Consider the following 26,220-nt stretch of genomic DNA (forward strand, 5'->3'; position numbering starts at 1 on the left):
ATAGAGTTGAGAGGGGTGTCGTGGTACTTCATCTCTTTCGTATTTTGACCAAAGTATAACACAGATAGTTTAATAAGACCAAAAGAAACTATGCCAAATGTGGACAAGGGATATAATCTATTTTGTTTTAATGAGCACGGAGTACCTCTGTATGTTGGGTTTGCGAGGGACCATGGGTTCATGTCTTGCTGGAGGGACATGACCCCAGAAATCAGGGAAAGGTAGGATGCTGAACCCTGGAATAGACTTGGTTTGAGTGGCTACAGCACGATACAGCTGGGGTTCATGGTGCGGAATACAGGCTCCATGTCTCTTCAATAACATGTCTATCATGGTACAATGGGGGAACTCTTCTCCTCCCTCCTGCTCTTCAACTTGTTCATTTCCTTTAAGACCTGGGGTGGCTTCTACCCTATGAGAAAAAAGCAATAATAAGATCAAACCCAGCATCATAAAACAAAGTGAAGGTCATACTGACTAAAGACTCTATTATTACAATAATATGAGAGACTGACTGAGAGGTGACCACAGGAATGGCACATCACACAAGGAAATTACTTTAAAGAAAGTCAGTGTACAGACAGGTCAAATATTCCTGGGCTTAACTTACATAGAATATTCATGCAGGGTTAATTCTGTTTAATGTGGGTCAAAAGATCTGGCCATTTCGGTCAGGTAATGTCTAGGTAAGGTCAGGGTTGCAGTGCCTGACTGTCAAACACGTTATCAACATATGTGTTCTAAAGTAAACTATAGAGTTATCATGCAGCATATTATAAACCTTAGTCCAAATACACATACAAAGAAAATACTTTGATGTACCTCAGCTCTCTAACTGTAGTCCTACAGCCAAGGATGCTGCTGTGACAGAGAACGTCAGGGGTCTCTAACTGGGCAGCACCTAGAGAAAAAGAAAAAATACCTTATTTTAAATTACACTTTTTAAGAAAGTTAGGAAATCAATTAGAAATAATGAAAAAAGGTGCTCAAATTAAAAGGTATTTTTATAAGGGTTTTGTCAATAAGTGACCATGAGCAATAAATGAAACCACACTTGACTGATAAATATATTTGAACTGAATTTAGCCAAGGATGGGTCGCAGGAATTAAATGCATAGCTGCACAGTATGTACTACTGACAACCAATCAACAATAGAAATGGATGGTTGGGTGGAAATCCGTTGGAAAAGACAATAACAGTTAAACATCATTTTAACGACAGTCTTTGAAGATATTAGCCCAACCCAGGAAAACAAATTCATATATGTGTGTTCATGCTAATTTGCAATATATCTGCAAGATGATGTATTCACAATCTCCATTTCAGATGGCCTCAGCTCCTCCTCCTCTCTGTTATAAATGAAGTTTGTTGGTCCAAGTTTCATTGGAGTTGGGGTTTCTCAGCACCAAGGTTCTCTTGTCCTAACTCCAGACAGATTATCCTAACCCTAACCCTTCACATCTTTCCTTGACCTCATGATGTTTTCTATCAGGGTCAAGGAATAATGGTTTGGTTCAACCCCTGCCAAAGTTGTATTTTTATTGTGTAGTGAGTGTGATCAAGATTATGGATACACAGACATAGTAAGACACAGTATCAGGACAGGAGATTCTCCACCCAATAAACAGAGAGCATCACCCATCATATCACTTCAGAGATAGACAGGTATGTTCAGCAGCTCCTTTCACAAGAAATCATTGAGGAAAGTTGTAGCGCCAGGTCTTCCCCTGCTGTTCTTATTAGGAAAAAAAGATGGGAGTGACAGATTCTGTATTGACTCAGGGAAAGTTGAATGCAGCCACCATTGTTTACATTCGCTGAAGCTCATCGAGATAACTCAATGATCAACTCCACCAACTCCGTGTTGACGACGGGAAGGAATAGAGAGGCCGAGCACTCTGTCAGAAAACCTCCGTAACTGCCATGTCTTCAAAAACCTTTTAGCCCACATAAGTGAAATGGGTTTCACTCGGAGTGTGCACTAATGCTGAATGTAGGTGAAAACTCTTAAGGCCACCATTATGGTCCTTTGGGGAGGACAGGGAGACAATGTTTGAGCTCTTTGAAAGTGAGGGGAGCTCCTCAGTCTTGGCAGCTCGACAAAATCACAATTTGTCTGATAGGGCTTAGAAAGGAGTGACATCCTCTGTCCATAACCCTCAACAAGAGTAAGGGAAAACTACAGAATAAACCCCATTAACAGGGGTAAAAAAACTAGAAACCACATGTGAGGGATATCTCTCCCAGGACAAAGGATTCGATATGGGCCCCAAGACACTAGGGACATGCACCTAGGTCTGATTAACCTGTGGTGGGCCTGCCTGAGAAGAGGGTGTCTTGTGATTAAAACAAGACACCTAATGGCGCTGGTGGTCACTAACATCCACTAACTTCAACTGTTGGTAGGCAATCATTAGTGTGGTAGAACATTCAAGGGATATTCTGCATCTTGTCCTCTGTTCTAAAATAGGAAAGTGCTTAGTCCCTAACATCCGCTGGCGGCCGCTTACACCTTCTAACATCTAATGTTAGTTGGTAACTTAAATTATCCAGAAGACCTTCAAATGTAAAAGGGATATTCACCATCTTGTCGCAGAAGTGAACATGACTGTGCTCTCAGGTACACAGAGCACACAAAGAAGTGTGTAAGACTGCAACTCTGCTTCCTGGTCTGAACTCTGGGTTGTCAGGCTGTCTAAAGAATTTTGTCAAATGTCTACATATGAGAGTTCCATCCAAATTGGGATGAATGCCATCTCAGACAAAGTTTTCTGAAGAAAGTTTGCCAATTATCTACCAAGCTCAATTTCTTTTCTGGACACCATCCGCACATGTCATTGAAAAAACATTTATCCTTAGCCAGAAGTTTTGAGTAGGATTCAATGTTGCCTGCTATGGCCCCCAAAATACATAACCTCAGTTACCTTCTCAGTAGGTGTCTATGGGGGGACCTATTTGAAATTAGAAACTTCCTTTCATATTTTTATCTTAAACCTTGTACAATTTTGCATACAGTTTTACAAACAGACTCATACGATTTAGCAAATGCTTCTAACTTCAGAAACGTGTATAAATGACCCACATAAACATGATGGATGCGACTTGTGCATATTTAAGTTAACGTGCGAGAGGATAGCAAATTAGCATAGTTAACGCCCCAATAATACCATCTATTGCTATGCTTCCTGCACCATGTCAGGAAGTGTTCACTCATCAAGAAATATAATTAACTTTATGACTTGCTCTGCTTGTTCTTTGTATGTGAGTTTTTGTTTGTGGACGAGCATGCACTGCATACTGTATATTGTATCACCATAAGCCGTCATTTATGCTATCAACAATCACAAGGTAAATGGTAAATAAGGTAAAAAAGATATATGCTGTTGAAGTTGAAGACGAGGCTGAGAGGCCCCTGATGACATAGGTTGTAGCAGAAAGGAGAAAACTAAAAGGACAGAATGGCCCTTTACTCCTCAACAAGAAAAGGAGGGGCGAGGGAGATGATAAGTTGGACACACCTGTGAGCCAGAGAGGAGAGGAAAAATCAAACAAAGGCAGCATGGAGTGGAAGCATGTGAAGTGAGAGTAACTGTAGGAAGGAGATCACAAAAAAGATAAACTAGTTTCTGGAAAGTAGATCCAAGAACCCGCTGGATTTATTTCACAATCGTCCTGGACCATGAGGCAAAGAAGCTGATCCCTGGAGCCTGAAGTGGATTTTAAAAACCCATCTAACCTGCTCGGATTGGAACGTGATTCCCTCTTTCCTGGATGAACCAAACAAGCTAAGTCCCCCTATTGAAACTCTCCTGGCTTCACCGAATTCCCTTGGCCTCTAGAAACTTCACACCTCATCTTCCCTCTACGTGGAGATTAAAGGACCACCATTAAGAACACACATTTCCCTCACTTTACTTTTTCATTGGACCCTAACTCCCCTCTCCAACAACCACACACCCACACACACACACACACACACACACACACACACACACACACACACACACACACACACACACACACACACACACATATCCCTCTTTACAAATCGAATTATGAACTGAATGGCATATTATATACAAACGGTTTTGTTCCTGAACACTCTCTCCACACACACAATCTCACACTTGATCTGAACTCGACCTATACTCATCATGAACTCTTAATGGAAGCTTCTTTCATATGTTTATTTGATGGACGGTTAATTGTTCTTATTTGGAAATGAATTTGTTTGCATTGATTACTGGATATTTTGGTCAATATGAGTTCTGTCTGTTTATCAATTATACCTTTTTGATTTGATTGTTAACTTGATTGAATAATTCAATGGAATATATATTGATTAACCGAATTGATTGTTTGTGGTTTCTTTTTCTTTGATGCCTTTTGTAGTTAGGTAAATAAGCTATCCGGGTTAACTCTCTTACCGGGAGATATTACAATTTTGACAGGTGAAGAAGCCCTGTCTGGCGCCCAACTCTTTTATTTTTTCAATTTAGAAAACCTACGCTACAAGGTGCAGCATAGATCTTTGTGCTGGGGCTGAGTTATGGACAGCCCAGGCTCAATGTAACATCTGCTGAGGACCATAATAAAGTGGGGACAGTCAGATGCTTATCCTCTGACTGCTGAAGCCGTGGAAAGATTTTTGTAGGTTTGTCGATTGTTAACATTCCAAGGCTTTTTGAAAATCGTTATGCGAGTTAACAGAGTTACGCTTGAATCTATAATTAACATATGGACACAGAAATAAATCAATGCTGAATTGGAAAATGAAATGTATTTCTATAGAGAGCTTTTCCAGTCTTATCGATCACTCAAAGCACTTTACAGTACAAGTCACATATACCCAATCATGCACATATTCATAAATCGCCATTACATGCATTTTCTCTCACACAACATTAAAACATGGTCAACACAGCTGTCAAGTGGAATTTGAGGTTCAGTATCCAAGAACACTTCATATTGATGACTGGAGGAGCTAGGGATCAAAGCACCTGGTTAGTGGATGACCCTCTCTGCCTCCTGAGCCAGAGTCACCAACATGCATAAATAAATTTAGAAATTCAGAAATAATGTAGATGTAGAAATATTTAACAAAATTTTGGAACAAATGTGGAAATATCAATAGTTGGATGTTGTTTGTTTTAACATCTGCTACATAACTTTCATGCATTGTAGCTAGTCATTTCCTGTTTTTCATTCACTCTGATCATGGACTCCAGCATCACTTCCTCCCATTGTTCAGTTTTCCGCCACTGCACTCATGACACCTGCACCTCATCACCAAACAGTCACCCAGTACACACACTGCTTCCCACCCCAATTGTGTGATGTTGCCTCTGTGCACGCTCGTGGTTTTCCTAGTGTTGCTTCTAAATGTATGACGTTTGTCTTGTTTGTGGATATTTTGCCTGCTCCCTTTGGATTTGTCAGCTTGTATTATTGGAGTGTTTGCCTGTGCATGGCCTTCACTGGTTTTAGTAAAGACCTTGACTTCTGCCTTATCCCTTGGCTTCCTGAGTGTTTTCTGCGTATGAGTGTCTTGGTTCCAGCATTGTTTCAACACTTTCATTCTGACCTGTTGTGTTTTCCTTTGTGGAGGTTTCTGTCTCTGACTGAGAGCCTGAAGAGGAAGTGGACAACTCATTGTTGGAATCACCCTTCTTTCTGTCCATCCTGGTGGAGTGAGGGGAGAAAGTGTTGAGCAGCACAGCTTCCTCATCTGATGATGGTGAACTCTCCTCTGGCTCTGAACTAAGATTCAGTTCCTGGGAGACACGCATGTTATTTTACAGTCAATTTAATTAAACATTTTGCAAAATCACAGCATACAATATCTCATTCTTAACTAAATAATGACTAACAAATCTCACACAAGTCAGTGATGATGGGCTTGAGTGTTATGGGTTTCACTTGTTACCTTGTTACCTACGAACTCCTCTTTCTGCATCCTAGACATCATCCCCACCAAACTGCTCAAGGAAGTATTTTCTGTCAGCCCTGTTATTTTGCAACTGTATAACAATTCTCTGGCCTATGACAGTTTTCCTGACAGTTTTAAGCATGCAACTATTTTGGAGGAACTGCGGAGTTCCCAACTGCGAAGTGCATGTCTAAAAGCAGCTAGATATAGACACAAACACACACTTGCATTACCTTAAAGTCATGTGAGAGTTCAGGACACAGGTGGCCATACTGTGGCAGCAGCTCTATAGGTCTGTCTAGGTCCGGACGAAGACAAAGTCTGTTCACGTCTGTCTCCAAGTCATCATCCTTGATAGAGGAATGCACACACACACACACACACACACACACACACACACACACACACACACACACACACACACACACACACACACACACGTACAGATGTGTGTGTGTGAGGAAACAGATGGAGGGCAACATACTTTCAGATTTAAACAAGGACTAGTTTGATTTATAAGATGTACACTGTCAGTATAAGCTTGCCATTGGCCAAGCATCACAGGCAAAATTCTTATGTGATGCCCCTTCGCTTCCTGCCTGTTAATGTTTTGAAAATTTCCCTTACTACTAGAAGCAATAATCTCTGAGCTACAACCCCAACGTAAACACTTAAAATGGCAAGTTTTCACACAGTCAATATATCTCTTTTGTTTCTTGTAAAGAGAATTTGCCATTTTAATGAGAGTGCACTCCTCATATGCAAATGCTCCACAAATAAAATGTTTTCCAAGACACTATTTTGTAGAGGCATCTTTGCGCCTGAACTACGAAGCTGGTTCAACCTACTCAGCTGTAACTTGGGTTAACAAAGTCTGAGTTGAGAAACCCTGGTTCAGTGGATCGGTGTTAAACGGTACTACAAAGCTGGTAAAGATGTTGGTCTGCTAATCTGTGTTAATGTCCATGTGCATAAAGGGGGCATGTTTTGCAGTGCAAACCTGTGCACCATATTTCACAGAGGAAGAGTGCAGGTTGATTCTGAGCGGATATGAAGATATTAAATAAAGTTTAATTGAGAAATGTGACACTGACAATGAACAGTCAGGAGGTTTATTAAAATACATTACTTAATTCATAAAAGCAGTTTTTGTCACATATGTTAATGTCATATGACATGTAAGTGCACAACGGGGATGAAACCGCTCGCACCTTTTGGATAGAAGACGACTGCTCTACCGCCTGAGCCACAGCCACTCCCATAATGTGATCCTAACCATATGAATGATGCATCAGTATGAATATGTAATGCACAAGTGAAGCTTCCTTTTAAGTAATTAGACTTGATCCACCTATAAAAAGTGACATCTCTTTTTATTTTTGCAAACATGGATTAAAGATCTCAAAGGGCATATACGAAGAACAAAAAGTTCCAAATTCGCAAATGCAGATCAAACTCGGAACCATATTCACTGTCCACATGTATCCAGTCTAAAGTTTGTCTGTCATGTTATGTTCATAAACATCTGCACACAAGATTCACTGAATTAAACTTTATTAACTCTATTTCTTTTCTTTTTTACTGTATTTAAACACAGCATCTAAAACAGTGTATAAAGATTACAGATGCTGTAGGGTTGCATTTCTAATAAAATCATCTACGGAGTAAAAATTACAGTTAATGCTGTGATATGTCTGTTTGCCTTTTATGGCACAAAGTATAACAAAAAACACAGGAACAGTAAGTCTGAATGATAGCTTTATTTAGTAGTTTAAAATATATTATATAAATGTACATAGTTCATAAATTACAGGAAATATTACAATAAAGAGATGAAATTATGATAAAGAGATAAAAATGTCAGGTGACAAAATAGCGAGTCGCGGAGTTTGACAGTGAGGACAATACTCCTGTGAGTGACATTAGAGACGTCCGATCCTAGAAGAAACTGAATTCACTCAGATGAGAATCTATATATTTCATATTGAAAATGATTTGGGGGGGGATCAGCAGATTCGGATCATCTTTAAGGAATAGAGGGCAACACAGATTTAACCATGAACAAAATCTGCTCAGAGCAGTTTTAGGTTGCCGTGTAAGTTGTCATGGCAGCATACCTCAGGTTAAAACTTAACCTTCTTTTGTAGTACTGGTTAACCATTAAGTTAATCCCGACTTCGTGAAGTTGCCCTAAGCCAATGACCTTGCTTCATAGTACAGGCCGCTGGTCTTAGCATACTCTGAGGTAATTGTTATTGGTTTAAACAATTACAAACAAAATGGATATTTTTCCCCCCTATGATGAGTACAGCCAGACCATTTTCCTATAGAGGGAGGTCTGAATATGCAAGAATAAAATGGTATTTACATGAGAAGCACACAAGCATCTCCCTCATCCAACATGTCGGGTAAAGTGGGTCGATGGTCAGTAGTATTTAAGGAACAGTGAAAATGTCATGGTCTACTAAGATGCGCTGTCGAAGGCTTAACCATTAATTCTCCTGCTTTGATTTGTGCAGAGAGTCTGTTAAGACACTTGCAAACCATGTGAAGGACATGATGACCTGTAGAAAATCTCTTAAAAAACAACAACCTGAGTTGAGCTACATCCTGATTCCTATTAATTAACATACATTCATCATATAAATCAACAAACCTACAGATAAAATCATCTATTAACCACATCCCACAGACTTCATCAGTTAATTGATGATGAGCAAACAGTGATGAAAAGCACAACATTGAGTTAAAAGTCATAGAGAAATAAAGCAACTGGACATTGAGTTGAAATTATTTTGTCAAATTTATATTCCCAGGTAGAGCAGTTTTTTTCTGTTTTATGACATTAAAATAAAAATATATCTCAGCAGCTATTTAAACAGTTTTGTTGATCCCTAGATTTCATAAATCTTCACTTCATATCCAGAGCTTGTGACCATAGATGAAGATGGCAACATAAATCGACTGATGAATCAAAAACTTTGCATTTCAGCTCAGCTCCTTCTTCACCACAATTATGTACAATGCCCACATTATTGCTGATGCCTGACCAACCCAACAGCATCTTCCCCTTACTTGTGAAGATAGGGATTCACTTTGGGGAGCGACTCCCCCCAACCCTAAAGAGGGCAATCCACCGCTTTGCAGTAGAGAACCATGCCGTCAGCCTTGGTGGCGTTGACCCTCATCCAGACAGCTTCACACTTGGCCCTTAGCAAAGCCCCAGCACCCCATAGTCCTGAAGTACCCCCCCACACAGTCATATGCCTTCTCCTAATCCAGAAAACACATCTAGGCTGGGTGGTCATACTCCCATGACTCCTGCAGCATGCCACCAATGGTAAAAAGCTGGTCCACAGTTCCACAGCCTGGAAGGAATCCACATTGCTCGCCCTGTATCTGAGGTTCAGCAATTGGCCAGAACCTCCTTTGTAGGACCCTGGAGTAGATTTTCCCAGGGAGGCTGAGACGTGTGATCTCTCATGCACACCCTCCAGTCTCCCCTTTTGGAAATCGGAACCACCACCCCGGTCAGGTACTGTTCCCGACCTCCACGTGACATTGCAGAGGAATGTCAGCCTCGATAGCCCAACAACATCCAGAGCCATCAGTATCTCAGGGCAAATCTCATCCACATCAGGGAAGCTTCTTAATTACCATGGCAACCTGTGCAGGGCTTTTGGTTGAGGCTTCCCCCGAGTCTTCAGATTCTGCGTCATCCACAGAGGACCTGTAGGGCCGGTTCAAGAGCTCCTTAAATTGCTCCTTCCACCGTCTGATGATGTCCCCAGTCCGGGTCAGCAGTTCACCTTACACCAACATTTCCAAAATCAGGCAAGTCCTGTCTCAAGAGAATCAGAACAATTTGCCCATGCCTTTCTTATATCAATACTTGATTATTGTAATTCCTTATAGACCCTTTTACAGTTTGTAAACAATGATGACATACGTTAGCTGCGCGAGCATTGTGGCAACAGAAGTATGGCAGAATTCAATAGCTTGTCAACCCATGCAAGGGCATTAACCACTAAAGTTTGCAAAAGTTACCTAAATAAGTTGACTTTGAAAAATGGTGACTGACTTCCAGATCCATGTGCTATTAGTGAGTGGGAAGAAGACATAAGCAAGTGGCCCAATATTCAGTGGCCAGATATATACACATTTAGTGGAGAAACCTAGCGTGTACACCAGGGAGAAATTATGACCCTACAAGTCTCTGATGCTTACCACTATGTTTTCTGCGGTCATGTTCAGAACGTGAAATATCAATACATAGAGTTTTGTGTCCTGACATTGGATGTCCAAAGACAAGAACACAAGGCCGCTACAGTGGGGCAAAAAAGTATTTAGTCAGCCACCAATTGTGCAAGTTCTCCCACTTAAAAAGATGAGAGAGGCCTGTAATTTTCATCATAGGTACACTTCAACTATGAGAGACCAAATGAGAAAAAAAAACCCAGGAAATCACATTGTAGGATTTTTAAAGAATTTATTTGCAAATTATGGTGGAAAATAAGTATTTGGTCAATAACAAAAGTTCATCTCAATACTTTGTTATATACCCTTTGTTGGCAATGACAGAGGTCAAACGTTTTCTGTAAGTCTTCACAAGCTTTTCACACACTGTTGCTGGTATTTTGGCCCATTCCTCCGTACAGATCTCCTCTAGAGCAGTGATGTTTTCGGGCTGTCGCTGGTCAACACGGACTTTCAACTCCCTCCACAGATTTTCTATGGGGTTGAGATCTGGAGACTGGCTAGGCCACTCCAGGACCTTGAAATGCTTCTTACGAAGCCACTCCTTCGTTGCCCGGGCGGTGTGTTTGGGATCATTGTCATGCTGAAAGACCCAGCCACGTTTCATCTTCAATGCCCTTGCTGATGGAAGGAGGTTTTCACTCAAAATCTCACGATACATGGCCCCATTCATTCTTTCCTTTACATGGATCAGTCGTCCTGGTCCCCTTGCAGAAAAACAGCCCCAAAGCATGATGTTTCCACCCCCATGCTTCACAGTAGGTATGGTGTTCTTTGGATGCAACTCGGCATTCTTTCTCCTCCAAACACGACGATTGAGTTTTTACCAAAAAGTTCTATTTTGGTTTCATCTGACCATATGACATTCTCCCAATCCTCTTCTGGATCATCCAAATGCTCTCTAGCAAACTTCAGACGGGCCTGGACATGTACTGGCTTAAGCAGGGGGACACGTCTGGCACTGCAGGATTTGAGTCCCTGGCGGCGTAGTGTTACTGATGGTAGCCTTTGTTACTTTGGTCCCAGCTCTCTGCAGGTCATTCACTAGGTCCCCCCGTGTGGTTCTGGGATTTTTGTTCACCGTTCTTGTGATCATTTTTACCCCACGGGGTGAGATCTTGCGTGGAGCCCCAGATCAAGGGAGATTATCAGTGGTCTTGTATGTCTTCCATTTTCTAATAATTGCTCCCACAGTTGATTTCTTCACACCAAGCTGCTTACCTATTGCAGATTCAGTCTTCCCAGCCTGGTGCAGGTCTACAATTTTGTTTCTGGTGTCCTTTGACAGCTCTTTGGTCTTGGCCATAGTGGAGTTTGGATTGTGACTGTTTGAGGTTGTGGACAGGTGTCTTTTATACTGATAACGAGTTCAAACAGGTGCCATTCATACAGGTAACAAGTGGAGGACAGAGGAGCCTCTTGAAGAAGTTACAGGTCTGTGAGAGCCACAAATCTTGCTTGTTTGTAGGTGACCAAATACTTATTTTACCGAGGAATTTACCAATTAATTCATTAAAAATCCTACAATGTGATTTCCTGGATTCTTTCCCCCCATTCTGTCTCTCATAGTTGAAGTGTACCTATGATGAAAATTACAGGCATCTCTCATCTTTTTAAGTGGGAGAACTTGCACAATTGGTGGCTGACTAAATACTTTTTTGCCCCACTGTATGTATGAGGCTTGGATTATACACAACAAACCAGATTATTGTATTAACTATTATATATATATATACACTACCGTTCAAAGGTTTGGGGTCACCCAGACAATTTCGTGTTTTCCATGAAAACTCACACTTTTATTTATCAAATGAGTTGCAAAATGAATAGAAAATATAGTCAAGACATTGACAAGGTTAGAAATAATGATTTTTATTTGAAATATTAATTTTGTTCTTCAAACTTTGCTTTCGTCAAAGAACGCTCCATTTGCAGCAATTACAGCATTGGCATCTTTGGCATTCTAGCTGTTAATTTGTTGAGGTAATCTGTAGAAATTTCACCCCACGCTTCCTGAAGCACCTCCCACAAGTTGGATTGGCTTGATGGGCACTTCTTGCGTACCATACGGGCGCTTTGAACCACGAGATAGATCAAAGTACCCTTTGTTATCCATTTCCTTTCGGTCAAACCACATGGTTGCACCGCCATTTTGTATTTAGTAACACCTCGTGTACGACTTCGTACGCCATTTTAGATTTCGCAACACGACACCACTTGTACGACGTCGGACACCATCTTGTCTCCATCTTCCTCGTACACACACGCACGCACGCACGCACGCACACACACACACATACCCACCTCCAGGTATACACATTGGAGGTATTACATATGTGTTACGATTGTGATAGATGCTTGTGGTGTTTTATCTTTGATATAGTGGGTTTTGCTGTGATAATAGTCATTGGTTGATGTCATTATCTTAAATAAATCCCCTTTGTAATTAAAGTACCGGTATTTTTGTGATTCTTTGTGCATATGTATGTGAATACAGCTGGATTATGACTGCCTGTGCTCGAACTTAAAACCTTCACTGTTCATTATATAATCATTAATAGCAAATATTGAGATTTCTAATTGAACTTTTCAGACTATGAGACTGATCTTTATTGACTGATTGTTGGTCCCTGATACCAAGGTGGTGCCCCGTCTTTGATAAATTATAATTACAACTTTTATTATTCTTAATTGATAACTATCATTTTTAATTAATAATTTTATTATTTTAATTAAATAATTTTATTATTTTAATAATCATATTTTATGATTATTGAAAATTAGCCAACATCCAGTCTACCTACTATTGCACAACTATATATATATATATATAAAATTGCATGGCAGGCTAAGTAATATTTTGTGTTGCTGGCTTGGTGGGCGGTGACCACATTCGCCTGTATAGGTGTTTATTTAACCTGCGCGTAGTCTTGCAGGCAGGTCGCTATAGTATGTTTACTTTACACAGTGTGTATTTCAGCTCCGACACACACGTATGTTGTAATAAAGTCATGTATTGTTATTGTGCCTTATAAAGACCAGTTATAAGCTAATGTTCAATAGGTTTATATTGAAAATGTTTGTATTTCTTCCTGAGTGAAAGCTGTGTTGTGATTAAGTGTGCATGTCCAGAATTCATTTCTGATGTCACTACAGTTAAGTATCACTGTAACCTGCACTATGTGATTATAGTAGCCCTGTTCACTTATATATGAGTGATAATGTGTATTAAGATGTTGTTTGAAGTAAGGAGACATAAGATGTACACCAGAAGTGTGAGTAACACTGAGAACACATTCCATTACAAAGGAGAGGATAATTGAATGTATGTTTTATACACTTTAAAATGCAGTTATAAACTGAAACAGAGACTGACACTCAGAGAAATGCTTGTATTTGAAATTGTGTTGAATTTGAATAAGATGCAGTCTGGATGATGAACTGAATGCTCCGTGTCTTCATTGCTGCTGCATTCATGCTGTATTTTACAGACATACTTTGTTGCTGTGGTACCAATCCTGGGGCCCGTAAAAAATTTTGGGGGCTCGTCAGGGATCTCTCTCCATAAGAATCATCAAGGGGAGCAGATCCAGTGATATCAGAACCACGAGGCCAAGGCGAGGTGACGTGATTACAGCCGTGACAACAGCTGGTGGGTGTCCACGAGGGGAGATCAGAGTCCAAGGAGGGTCTTCATTCTTCCAAGGGAACCGCACTGCTGTTTCATCACACACATCATGTCAACCGCACGCAAAGAACTCGTATGGAGCATCATAAAGAACTTGTACAAACTCTCGGGCAGCGACGCATACCAGCTGGCACGGGACATCGCAACTGACAATCAAAGTACACCCGATCTGAAGTCCACAGATGAAGAAGTTTGTCAAAGTGTGGACCAGCTCCAAGTAATGCATGAAGAGCTAGGCAAGAGGCTACAACACTACAAAGATATAGCAAATGCAGCACATCACAGTCTAGGTGAGCCCATGCCACACCAACTGCCACGTCATATCCCAGCTACGTTCGATACTGAGAAGGTGGTTTCTTTAAAGGATCTCTCCCATCTCCAGCGTAGGGAGTTTAAGATACATGGGGGGCAGATTGGAGACCAAAGCTCTGACATCACATATAGCAGTATCTGTAAGCAGATAGACGAGGGAGTCAGGGAGGGTTTCACAGGGACAGAAGTGATCCGAGCTGTGCTGAAGATAGTTAAACCAGGTGCCTTCAAAGACATGCTCACCCACAAAGATGACATCACAATCGGTGAACTCAAGGGCTTCCTCAGGCCTCATCTTGGTGAGAAGGCCAGTACGGAACTGTTGCAGTAACTAATGTGTGCAAAACAAAGTGAACAAGAACCGCCTCAACAGTTTCTGTATTGCATGATTGGACTCAAACAGAAAATCCTCTTTCAGTCAAAGCAGGCCAACACAGACATTCACTATGACCCGAAAACCATCCAGGAAGTTTTCCTCCACACCATCTACCAGGGCCTAGGGTCTAAACACACGGACATCAGACAACAGTTGAGACCACTCTTCTCAAACAATCAAGTGACTGATGAAGACATTGTCAGTCAAGTTATGAAGATTCTCAGCGACGAAAATGAGCACCAGCGCAGGTTAGGTTATGGTCTCTGACAGAAAGCAACACATTCATACAGTGTGCGAGTGGATGATATAGAGCAAACTGTGAACAAGAAAGAACACCAGACAATACAACAGCTCAGTGCTCAGGTTGAGACTCTGACCAACATGGTTGCAGCTTTAATGGACCAGCAAACGACAGCTATGCACATAACCCACCCAAAGTCTGTACCTGTCCAAATGCTTGGTCAGCCGCAAGCACACAGACCTCTTACATCCATTCCTAGAAAAATTCCTCCTTCCACACCAGGCCAACCCTCTCTCACAAGGAAGGGTAAAATACCCATCTGTACCAACTGTCTACACCAGGGCTTAGAGAACTGTAACCACTGTTTTGTATGTGGGGACCCAGGACATCGGGCTGTTGGCTGCTTAAAAAGAGCCAGGCAGCAGGGAAACGGGAACCGACCTCTGTTGAGGGACAACCAGAGGCCGTTCCAGAATTCCAGTCCCATCCAATAACCCCCACGCGTAAGCAGCGTTACTCAAAACGCCAAAGATGTGACAAAAGAGCTGATGACACTTTCCCCCAAGAAACACCAGAAACCCCTGACCAGAAAGCCCTTGGAGTGGAAGAAGAACAAGCTGAAGCAATGGTTAATTTCATTCAGGCCCAAAAGACACCAGACCACAGTTTGGCAACAATCAGAGTAGGCAGGGAAGATGTGACTATCCCAGCTGGAAAAACATTACGTGTACGGTGCAGAGTACCACCTAGCTTCGACGCCTCCGACTCTGTTGTCCTATATGAATCCTCAGAAGAGAGTACAAGCTTAGAACAGCTGAGTGTGGGGGAAAGCCTCGTAGAGATCAGTAAGCACAGGTGGCCTCTTGTTCATGTGCCCATCTCCAATCACACTAAGCATGAAATCACCCTCCCAAAGAGAACTCCATTGGGCTCCATCCAACATGTAGCGAAAGTCGTAGAGATGGGTGAGACAATGACACCACAAGTAGAGACACCACAGGTTACAACAGTAAGGGCTGATGTCCATAAAGTCACTGCTCCCAGGGTTCCCACAAATGAGCCGGGGCAACCACCCATTGACCTCAGTCATCTTACTGTAGAGCAACAACATCTAGTTGAGGAGATGCTGCATGAGGAGGCAGCAGCATTTGCCCAAGACTGCGGCAATATTGGATGCATCCCCTCTCTCCAGATGTCACTCAGGCTCAGTGATGACATCCCCATTCAGAAAGCTTATGCTTCCATTCCTAAGCCACTGTACAAGGAAGTAAAAGAGTACATCCAGGAGTTGTTAGTGAAAGGATGAATTGTAAAGTCTAAGTCGCCATATGCCGCCCCTATTGTTTGTGTCAGAAAAAAAGATGGATCATTGCGCCTTTGTATTGACTACCGACTGCTTAACAAAAAGACTGTGCCAGACAGACATCCCCTTCCCCGTATTCAGGACTCAATTGACTCACTTGGGGGCTATAGCTGGTTTTCCATCTTAGACCAGGGCAAAGCCTACCACCAAGGCTTTATTGCCGAAGGTTCGAGACATCTCACTGCCTTCAGGACCCCTTGGGGTTTATACGAATGGGTCAGAATACCCTTCGGGTTGTCAAATGCACCAGCAGCCTTCCAAAGAAGCATGGAGGAAATGCTTGAGACGCTGAGGGATGAGTGTTGCATCCCTTATCTCGATGACGTCCTCTGCTTCTCGAGGTCATTCGAAGAGCATGTCGAGGTGCTGCGCCGTGTACTCCAAGCCCTACATCGCCATGGGGTTAAGTTGAGGCCAGAAAAGTGTGAGTTATTTCGCAACGAGGTCAGGTACGTTGGTCGGCTGGTGTCTGCAAATGGGGTCAGAGTGGATCCAAAAGATGTTGAGGCAGTTCAAGCATTGAATGAGAAAAACTCCACGGACAGTAGGAGATGTTCGGAGGCTGCTAGGTTTCCTTAGCTATTACCGAGCATATGTACAAGACTTCTCACGCATAGCAAGACCACTATATGAGCTGCTCCAGGTAAAACCCAATTAACCACAACCTAAGCCTGTCAGGGGGAAAACAAAGGGCCCGCAACTGCTTTCACGTACCCCAGTGGAATGTTATAATCAACACCAGCAGATTCTTGAGTGCCTCATAAACATTCTAACCAACCCACCAGTGCTAGGGTACCCAGACTTCAACCAACCCTTTATACTCCACACCGATGCCTCTCAACAAGGTCTGGGAGCAATCCTCCAGGACGGGAAGATGAGGGTGATTGGTTATGGGTCTCGCACGTTAACACCAGCAGAGCAGAGTTACCATCTCCACAGTGGTAAGCTTGAGTTCTTAGCCTTAAAGTGGGCAGTTTGTGATAAATTTAGGGACTACCTGTTTTATGCCCCTCACTTCACGCTCTTCACCGATAACAATCCCCTGACTTACGTAATGAGCACGGCTAAGCTTAATGTAGTAGGACATCGCTGGGTTGGTCAGCTTTCAGACTTTCACTTTGAAATAAGATACAAGCCAGGCAAACTGAATATTGATGCAGATACCCTTTCTCGTTGTCCCCATGATATCAATGCCTACGTGAGTCAGTGTTCAGAGGGATTGTCAGAGGAGGCAGTGTGCGCCACCTGGGAGGGTTCTAGAACAGCCCAGCAGGGGGAAGTAGCATGGGTAGCCAGCCTTAACATCACCTCTCAACAACAGACACACACAGAACCTTTCCCTGTAATTGACCATAATGAACTGGTAGACGAGCAGCGAAAAGATCCTGTCATTGGGAAAATTTTAGAGTTAAAAGAGAATGACAGAACTGACTGACGACAGACGCAGGTCTTTGGACAAACACACAAGAAAACTCTCAAGAGAGTGGAACAGGCTGTATATAGAGAATGGCCTTGGTCGCAAACAGCTAGTCTTGCCAGCCAACTGTTTGCCATAGACAAACAGCCCTCACGCACTTGCACGACAACATGGGACATGTTGGTGTCGAGAGAGTTCTTAGTCTTGCAAGAGAGTGTTTTTATTGGCCTTTTATGAGTAAGGACATTGAAGAGTACATCACCAGGATGTGTCAGTGTATAAAGCGGAAAAAGCCAGCTTTAAATGAAAGAGCACCTATGGGAAGTGTAACATCCAACTCGCCTCTTGAGCTCGTCTGTATAGACTTTCTTCACCTTGAGACCAGCCGGGGTGGATACGAGTATATCCTGGTGGTAGTCGATCACTTTACTAGGTTTGCCCAAGCATACCCCACCAGAAATAAGGCCGGCAAAACTGCTGCTGACAAGATTTTTAAGGACTTTGTCCCTCGGTTTGGATACCCTTCTAAACTGCACCATGATCAGGGCCGGGAGTTTGAAAATGAACTGTTCAGAGCTCTCAGACAGTTGTCCGGTGTGAACCATTCCAGGACCTCTCCTTATCATCCACAAGGCAACCCTGCAGAGAGGTTCAATAGAACTCTGTTGCAAATGCTCAGAACCCTAGGTGAGAAAGAGAGCTGGAAGGATCACCTGCCTCATGTCATTCATGCGTACAATTGTACCAAGCACGAGTCAACAGGCTACTCGCCATATTTTCTGTTATATGGTCACCATCCACGTCTTCCTGTTGACCTTCTCTTCGGGTTGGTGGCAGAGGAAGAAACAAAAACACCAACAGGGTACGCAGAAAAATGGGCAGAGAAAATGGTCGAGGCATACAGGATAGCTAGCACAAACAGCCAGCAGTCAAGTGCTAAAGGCAAACATTATTATGATAGAAGGAACAGAGGTGTGACTCTTCAGCCAGTTGACCGGGTCCTTGTTCGCAATGTTGCCCAAAGAGGAGGTCCATGCAAACTGAAGTCCTACTGGGAAAAGACAATCTACATCGTCAGAGAACAGCTTGGTGATAACCCAGTCTATAAAGTGAGTCCTGAGGGGGCTGGCCCATCCGCACTCTCCACCGAAACTTGTTGCTTCAAGTAAATGACTTACCTGTAGAGCAACCAACCTCTGTCGCACCTGCTTGCACCTCACTTTGTAAAGTGCCTTGAGATAATGTATTTATTAATTCGGCGCTTTAGAAATAAAATTGAATTGAAAATTGAATTGAACTGAATTTATTCTTCTGAGACTAAAAATCCTCAAATGCATGTATCATGTGACTGGTAAAATGCATCGTAAATTGTGTCTTGTAAAATGCAATCCACAAATAAATGCTCAGTGATAGTATGAGTTGTATGGAGGTGTGCTTTGAGGTGCAGATACAAATCACTCTGCATTACTTTTTGGATTGTGTTTCACGATTTATATAACATTAACAAGTTTGTGATTAGTTGACTGTCTTAACTCCAACTCAGTGAACAAGATAACCATGTTTTCAACAGTGGATCTCAAGACAGGTCCTGATGATCAAAGGCTCTGAAATTACACACAAATGCATATGCACATAAGACATACACACACAGAGACACACTTACATAATCTTTGCTCTCTGCCTGTTGCTTGTCAGCGTCATCATCGTCACTCTCCTCACTGCTGTTATCTGGTCACAACAGAGAAAGTTAAGTGAAAATGTCAGTGTCCAATATGTGTGTGCCTGTTAAAGCGATAGTTCACCCAGAAATGAAAATTCACTCATTATCTACTCAAAGTCCACCAGAAGTAGCTCAGCTAGTGGATGTTTCCGACAGTTCCTGAATGCACCTCGTCGGAGGTTTAGGCTTAAAACACAGTGGAAATTACCTCTTTTCTAGTCAAATTTGAATGTCGGGGCTTGTGGACACTTGGATAACACCACACGAGCAGTATAGAGGCATGTAATGATTTTTCTGTTGTTTTATTATGTTTGAAGATTTGGTCACAAATTTCTTTAATTGTATTGCATTCTGCTGCAACACTTTACCCACCCCTCCATCGGCATAGTGGTCAGTAGATAATGAGTAAATTTTCATTTCTGGGTGAACTATCCCTTTAAGTTTAGCCTGGAGAAGTACCTTTTCCTTAGAAAAAAACAACGCTACAATAAATACACATACTCTCATATTAATTTGGAAATATGGAATACACAACCAAACGAAACAAAAGAATTCCTCAAACTGCATTATACCTGGCAATTTATTATCAATATTGGTTATTTCTAGTGTGATCACTTTACCGAGTGATCTGTTCGAAAAAGTTAATCACAGGGTTTCTCAGGTTTCTGTGCTTGTCCCAATTTTATTTACCTGGTATACAGGGTACATTCTTTTTACCTTTTTTAATTTTTTTTTTTTTTAGTTTTTCCTTAATCTTGTTGAGGGTTAAGGACAGAGGTTGTCACACCTTGTTAAAGCCCTATGAGACAAATTGGGATTTGTGAATATGGGCTATACAAATAAAATGTTATTGATTGATTGATATGTTCAGAAAAAAGACAAAACAAAAGTTACAAAAGTTAGATACAATATCTAATGATATAGAGTAGCTGCTCTGGATGGCATTGCCCTTGCCTCCAGCAAAACCGCCAGGAATCTGTGAGTTATCTTTGTTCCGGATTTGTCCTTTGATTCACATTTAAAACACATTTCAAGGACTGCCTTTTTTCACCTGCATAACATTGCAAAAATCAGGCACATCCTATTTTTAAAAAAAGATGCAGATTCAGAAAAATGTGTCCTCACATTAGTTTCCTCTAGACTTGATTACTGTAATTCCTTATGATCAAATTCTACTTCTTCTACAGCTTGTCCAAAATGCTACATCAAGTTTAATGACAAGAACTACGAGAAAAGATCACCTGTATTACTTTCACTGACTCCCTGTTAAATTCACTCACCTACAAAGCCCTTAATGATATAGTGCCCTCATACTTTAAAAACACTAGAACCATGTCACCCCACTAGAGTACTGCACTCCCAGGATTCCCGCATAATTTTCGTCTCTGAAATTTCTAAAAGTACAGTGGAGAGTTCAGCCTTTGGCTATCAAACTCCTCTCCTGTGGAATCATCTCCCAGTTTCAGTTCAGGATGCAGACACCCTCTTTACGTTTAAGAATAGTCTTAAAACCTTCCTTTTTGATAAAGCTTATAGTTATAGCTGCCTCAGGTCTGTCTTGGACCAGCTCTTTGTTATACTGTAATTGTTGTTGACACATGGAGCACCTCTTTGCTTTTCTCCATCTTCATCTTCATTCTCTCCTGAAGGCCTTGTTTCATTGCAGATTCAGCTGCAGCTGCAGTCACAATGTGGATCGTGGTGGCAGCTGATTGTGGATTATGATTACTACTAGATTGCTAGATATACAATATCAGTCATTGCTGCTCCCTTGCTGACATTTCCTTTGTCAAAACTTTAAACATTGATACATCTCTCCATTTACACACTGTCTTTTCTCATGAATGTTGTAAATATTGTTATTTTGTTGATGTGCTATTTTACATGCAACATCTATTACACTTCTGTCTATCCCTTCCAAATGTCCAGATTAAAGCTCACCTCCTGGTGGCAGGCTGCATTATAGGTGGTAAATCCAGCTGCCTCCATGTTAGTGGATGGGAAATGAATCAAACTAAAAAGTCAAACACACATCAAATAAATGTTTCTAAAAGATTAGACAGAGGATGTGTTCGGTGCGTGTATCAGCATCATTTGACTTAGAGTATGTGTGTTGTGGGCTGTAATGTAAAGCTTTACCAAAAGTTGTGTCATTACTTTGATTGTTTACTGTACCTGGTGCCATGTCCACATCAGGGACGGCATGCGCTCTTCCTGGCAGGAGGAAGGTGTATGCAGACTGATCTGATGTCAGTGGTAGAGGAGTTTTGGGGAGACACTTCCTCATCAACTGCACAGAGGGCTCAATCAGAGACTCCAGACCTTTAATCAACAAATCTGTCTACAAAGGTAAAAACAAAAAAGTTAATAGACTAATCATTTGCTCTAGCTGGACTGTACTGTGTTGTACAAAGGGATAACGATGTACCAATTAAGCTGTACTCTACAAAACTAGTACTGCTATAAGCATAATGGGCATACATATATGAATATTAAAGAAATTAGACTTTATTTTAGAACATAAGATAAGATGGAGAATACCCGTTGTATGTTTGAAGGTCTACTGCACTAATAAAAATGCCAACCACCAGTTGATGTTAGGGACATATCTTCAGATGTTCATCTTGGCGTCATCATGACGCCTATGTTGATAAAGCCTATAGTTAGGGCTGGATCAGGTGAGTCCTGAACCATCCCTTAGTTAAGCTGCTATAGGTCTAGACTGCTGGGGGAACTCCCATCATGCACTGAGCACTTCTCCCCTTCTCGCTGTCTCTCTGCCCCCACATACATTTATTTATCTTAATACATGTCACTAACATGTTTTTTTCCTCCCATAGTCTCTCTATCTCTTTTTCACTCTCTTTGCAGGTATCTCTGACTCCATTATTATTATTATTATTAATAACAATAATACTTATTATGAGTTAATTATTATATGAACTGTTGCTGCTATCATTAATAATCAATAACATCTTTACACTGTTATTGTTTTCATTATAACTAGTCAGAGCTGATACCTGATGGTGCCAAAGTGTTCCTGGTCTCCCTCTCTGCTCTCTCTTTAATTTACTGTTATTGATGGAGTTTAATCTTGAAGAGTTTGTGGTATAACTTAGCCTTGATCAATTCCAAAGCTTCACAAAAGAGCTTTGGAAATCACAGTCTAAACATTTTAGAAAACAGTCGATTAAGTTGTGGTTTGGCTTGTCTGACAAAGGGGTTCTACCTTGTAACCCTGGTGTGGCAGACATGATTTCTGAAATGCTCTGACCGAAAGAACTGGGAATTGAAATGTGCAGCTTCAGTAATAGGACATAGAAGAAACTAAAAGGCAACTTTGAGAAGATAGTATATTGTAGATACTTTACAGTTGGCAAATGCACAGTATGCTGCAGAAGTACATTGTTTGTCCACTGAGTATTTGTGCATGCAAATGTGTGTTTATATGGTTGGACCAATAGATTCGATCCCAGTCTCCACCAATCCACGGGCCGAAGTGTCGTTGGGCAAGATACTGAACCCGAAATTGCCCTAGATTGAGGACTGTGCCGGAAGTGTATGAGTGATGTATGATAGGGAAAGTGCTGCACATAGGGGGAAAGCTGTATTGTAAAGCAATTTGAGTGGCGCTTAACAAATACAGCTATGAATTTTACCTGTGTGGTGTGATACAGCAGTCTGAGGCCTCCCTTGGATATGAAAGCCTGTCTGCCAGGATTGTTGTGGGTGACCTTATGGAGGCAGCGCAGCAGCATGTGCCGGATTTCTATGGCAGTATGTTGAGTATCTTTGCTGTGCCAGTCCTCATAAAGATGCAATAGGCCAGAGATGTAACCCTTTGATATCACAGAACAAACGTTAGCCTCTGTGAGGGAAAAACAGAGAGAGAGAGAGAGAGAGAGAGAGAGAGAGAGAGATGTTTAACTATTTGATCCCTCCTCTGTTGACATCAGTATTGGCTGATTGGAGACAATATCGACTGAGCAGATCAATACAAAATATAAGAATGACAAAACATCGTTGACTCCAAATTGTCTGGCTGTTTGGCTACATGGTATCAATCAGTTCCTCTGCATCCACTCTGAACACTCCCACTCAAACAGTGTAGTTACATATTTATATGTATGTTTTGCTGATGTGTCTCATTCATCTCGTATCATAGCTCTGTGTAGCACCAGTTTGGAGCCACAAAGCTCAAATGGTAAACAACCACATCATACAAATGCTTGACTCAAAGCATTTTATAGAACAGTTTTTTCGCCCATTCATACCCAGAAAAACCCTTGAGGATACATCAGCATAAAATGACAGAGAGAAAAAATATTTTTTTGGTCTTTTTAGTTTGGTCCATGTCCCGTCCACTAATATGGAGGAGGTAGACTTTATTTTCCGGATCCAGACCCAGACGCCATTAAATTTGGACCTATAATCAATACATTATTTAGAATTGTCAAATTTTGATAGAGCATTTGATTTTTAATCGCTGCAGCTTTGGCCAGAATAGACCCCACTTCTCTCACTAAAAATGAAAAGTGGAGGGTTATTGGAGTAAGTGGAGATGGGATACAAGAGGAAAAGTAAGGAAAAGAAAAGCAGGGGTTAAAGCTGTTCAGTTGTCAAGATGTGTTGAAATTATTAGAAAATTGATTGACAAAAATAAGAAAAACGGAACACTTAAATTCTTTTTTTAATTAAGAATATTTTTAAAATACCCATTTAAAAAAAGCTTTCTGTTATGTATTTACCTTTTTACTTGACATGAGGAAATACTTTTTTTTATTAGATTACTTATTTTAAATCTCTAATTCAATGTGAAAACTGATAGTAAATATTGTTAAAATATTTATATCACTTGCTTTGATTTGACAGTAAGTTGTTGGATGCATACAAATGTTGATACATCTGATATTTCAATATATATTGCACTTAATCATAATGCTAGTAAGACATTATGATGTTCCAGATCTTTGCTTGAGGATATGTTCTATACCTGGACCTCTCATGAAATCCTTGTGACAGAGCATGCTGGTTCTGATGATGCAATCTGATTACAGCTATCACTGCCTGGGATGTCATCTCCCATGTGACAGTTTAGATAAAAGACTTAACATGGCTGCTGTATTGTAAAGTTCTGTTCATTCAGGGAGCTGTGAAAATAGAATTGTAGGTTGTAGATTAAAATAAAATTACAATTAGATAGACAATTCCAGATCTCATTAGTGACATCATCAAATGGTTGGAAAATATGGTGACCATGGTAACAGCAGGTGCAGTTTACAGTACAGTAGACTACAGGCAGTTTTATGTCTACAGTGAACAACACACACACACTAATTGTAAATGGCCTGTATTAATATAGTGCTTTTCTTGTCTTGATGACCACTCAAAGCGCTTTACAGCAGTATGTTGCCCTAGGACACACCTCCTGGTAACGCCTTATGTTAAAGCAAGGTCAAGGGTGTTGTTAAAACAATGAGGGGGTTGATGTAAACACTCACTGAAACCAATTGGGATAATATTGACATAAACACAGCACTAAGGCTATTATTAATGTCAACATGAATATTGACATTCTGTACAATCATTTCTTTACATGTTTTAAGACCCAGGAGCATGGTAAACTACAACAAATAGAATTGTTTGTTTTTTCTAGGATTGGTGTGATAAACTTAGAACAAGGCTTTCAAATGGGATATAGAGGATTTAAAAATTGGGATTAATTGATAGATTGATAGTAAAAATAATTCTACCTCCTTGGCCAGAGCCTAAACACTGTAATCTAAGATCAATTAATTTACTAAATCATCTTTGGATGGCAGTGATCTAATGTTTAAGAGACCACATTTAACTATATTGTTTTGCAGAGATTTTGTTCATTCCTATTAGGTTTTTAGGGGAACATTTTCTCTACTTATTTTTGATTTAATTAATTAAAAGACAATGTCTATAGGGTTTTAAGTGAGTGACGGATCTAAAGAGAGCGCAGAGAAGTGTGTAGGACTGCAACTATATCTCCTTGTCCCAACCCTGGGTTGTCATTTTGGCTCAGTAAACTCAGTTATACTCTTGAATTACATTACATTTCATTTAGATAGGATAAGAGTGTTCATCCAAAGTGGGATGAACGCTTTCTCCCCTGGTTTACTCCAGAATGTTATTCAATTGTGGAAAAAAGTTACATCGTTTGCTGGACACCACCTTGACAGCCAGGGGATTAAAGCCAGTGCTACGTAAAAAAAATGCAGGTTTGGGTTTTAAAACTGGCGGAGTCATGTTGTGCGTAATGGCTTAGTGGACATAATAATGTGAGGCACACTATGCTCTGTAACATGTGAACAGAACAACTTGTGCAAAACAACATAATCAAAATAACGTCTTATTCTGAATAAGCTTAACAGTCAAAATATTAGTATGTTTGTTTCATACCTAAAATGATTAAAACACATTTGTGGGCAACAATATTTCACAAGGTGACATGGTCCTTCATTACCATGAAAAAACACATTGTAATTTAGTAGTTTATTTCAACTCAGTCCCCAATGCTGCTGCTCCAGTCAGAGCACCAAATGGTAATTCATCTGGCTCTAAAAACATTATCCTCAACAAATAAATCCACAGTGAGCAACTGTTTTAGAAAATTACTGAGCCTTTAAAAAAAATACACTATGTTTGTGACGTGTTTTTTTTCAATACAAACAGAAAATCAAGTAAATTTTACTTAGTGCCAAATCACAACAACATGGCAGGACTCTACAGCACTCTTTGCAGACACCCAACAATTCCCACCATGACCAACCACTTGGTAATAATAGTAATGGTAATTCTAGTGTTGGTAATGTTGTGCATATGATACCTTAAACGTGACACCATTAAATGGTGTGCCTTGGGGCATTCAATAAATTTGGTTATCAGA

General features: G+C 40.9%; 1 protein-coding gene across 1 annotated transcript in view; it reads right to left on the reverse strand.

The window, feature by feature from the left end:
- LOC118110102 (cytosolic carboxypeptidase 4) overlaps positions 1-26,220 on the reverse strand; it is a 175,340-nt gene that overhangs the window by 109,653 nt on the left and 39,467 nt on the right. Inside the window, exons 7-13 of the mRNA XM_035157707.2 lie at positions 22,964-23,172; positions 21,480-21,645; positions 19,248-19,312; positions 6,164-6,280; positions 5,586-5,775; positions 823-901; positions 146-412 (exon numbers count right to left, since the gene is read on the reverse strand). Of these exons, the coding sequence (XP_035013598.1) occupies positions 146-412; positions 823-901; positions 5,586-5,775; positions 6,164-6,280; positions 19,248-19,312; positions 21,480-21,645; positions 22,964-23,172 (1,093 nt within the window). The remainder of the gene's footprint in view (positions 1-145; positions 413-822; positions 902-5,585; positions 5,776-6,163; positions 6,281-19,247; positions 19,313-21,479; positions 21,646-22,963; positions 23,173-26,220) is intronic.

The sequence above is a fragment of the Hippoglossus stenolepis genome, chromosome 5 (genome assembly GCF_022539355.2).
Source record: "Hippoglossus stenolepis isolate QCI-W04-F060 chromosome 5, HSTE1.2, whole genome shotgun sequence".
NCBI classification, from domain to species: Eukaryota; Metazoa; Chordata; class Actinopteri; order Pleuronectiformes; family Pleuronectidae; genus Hippoglossus; species Hippoglossus stenolepis.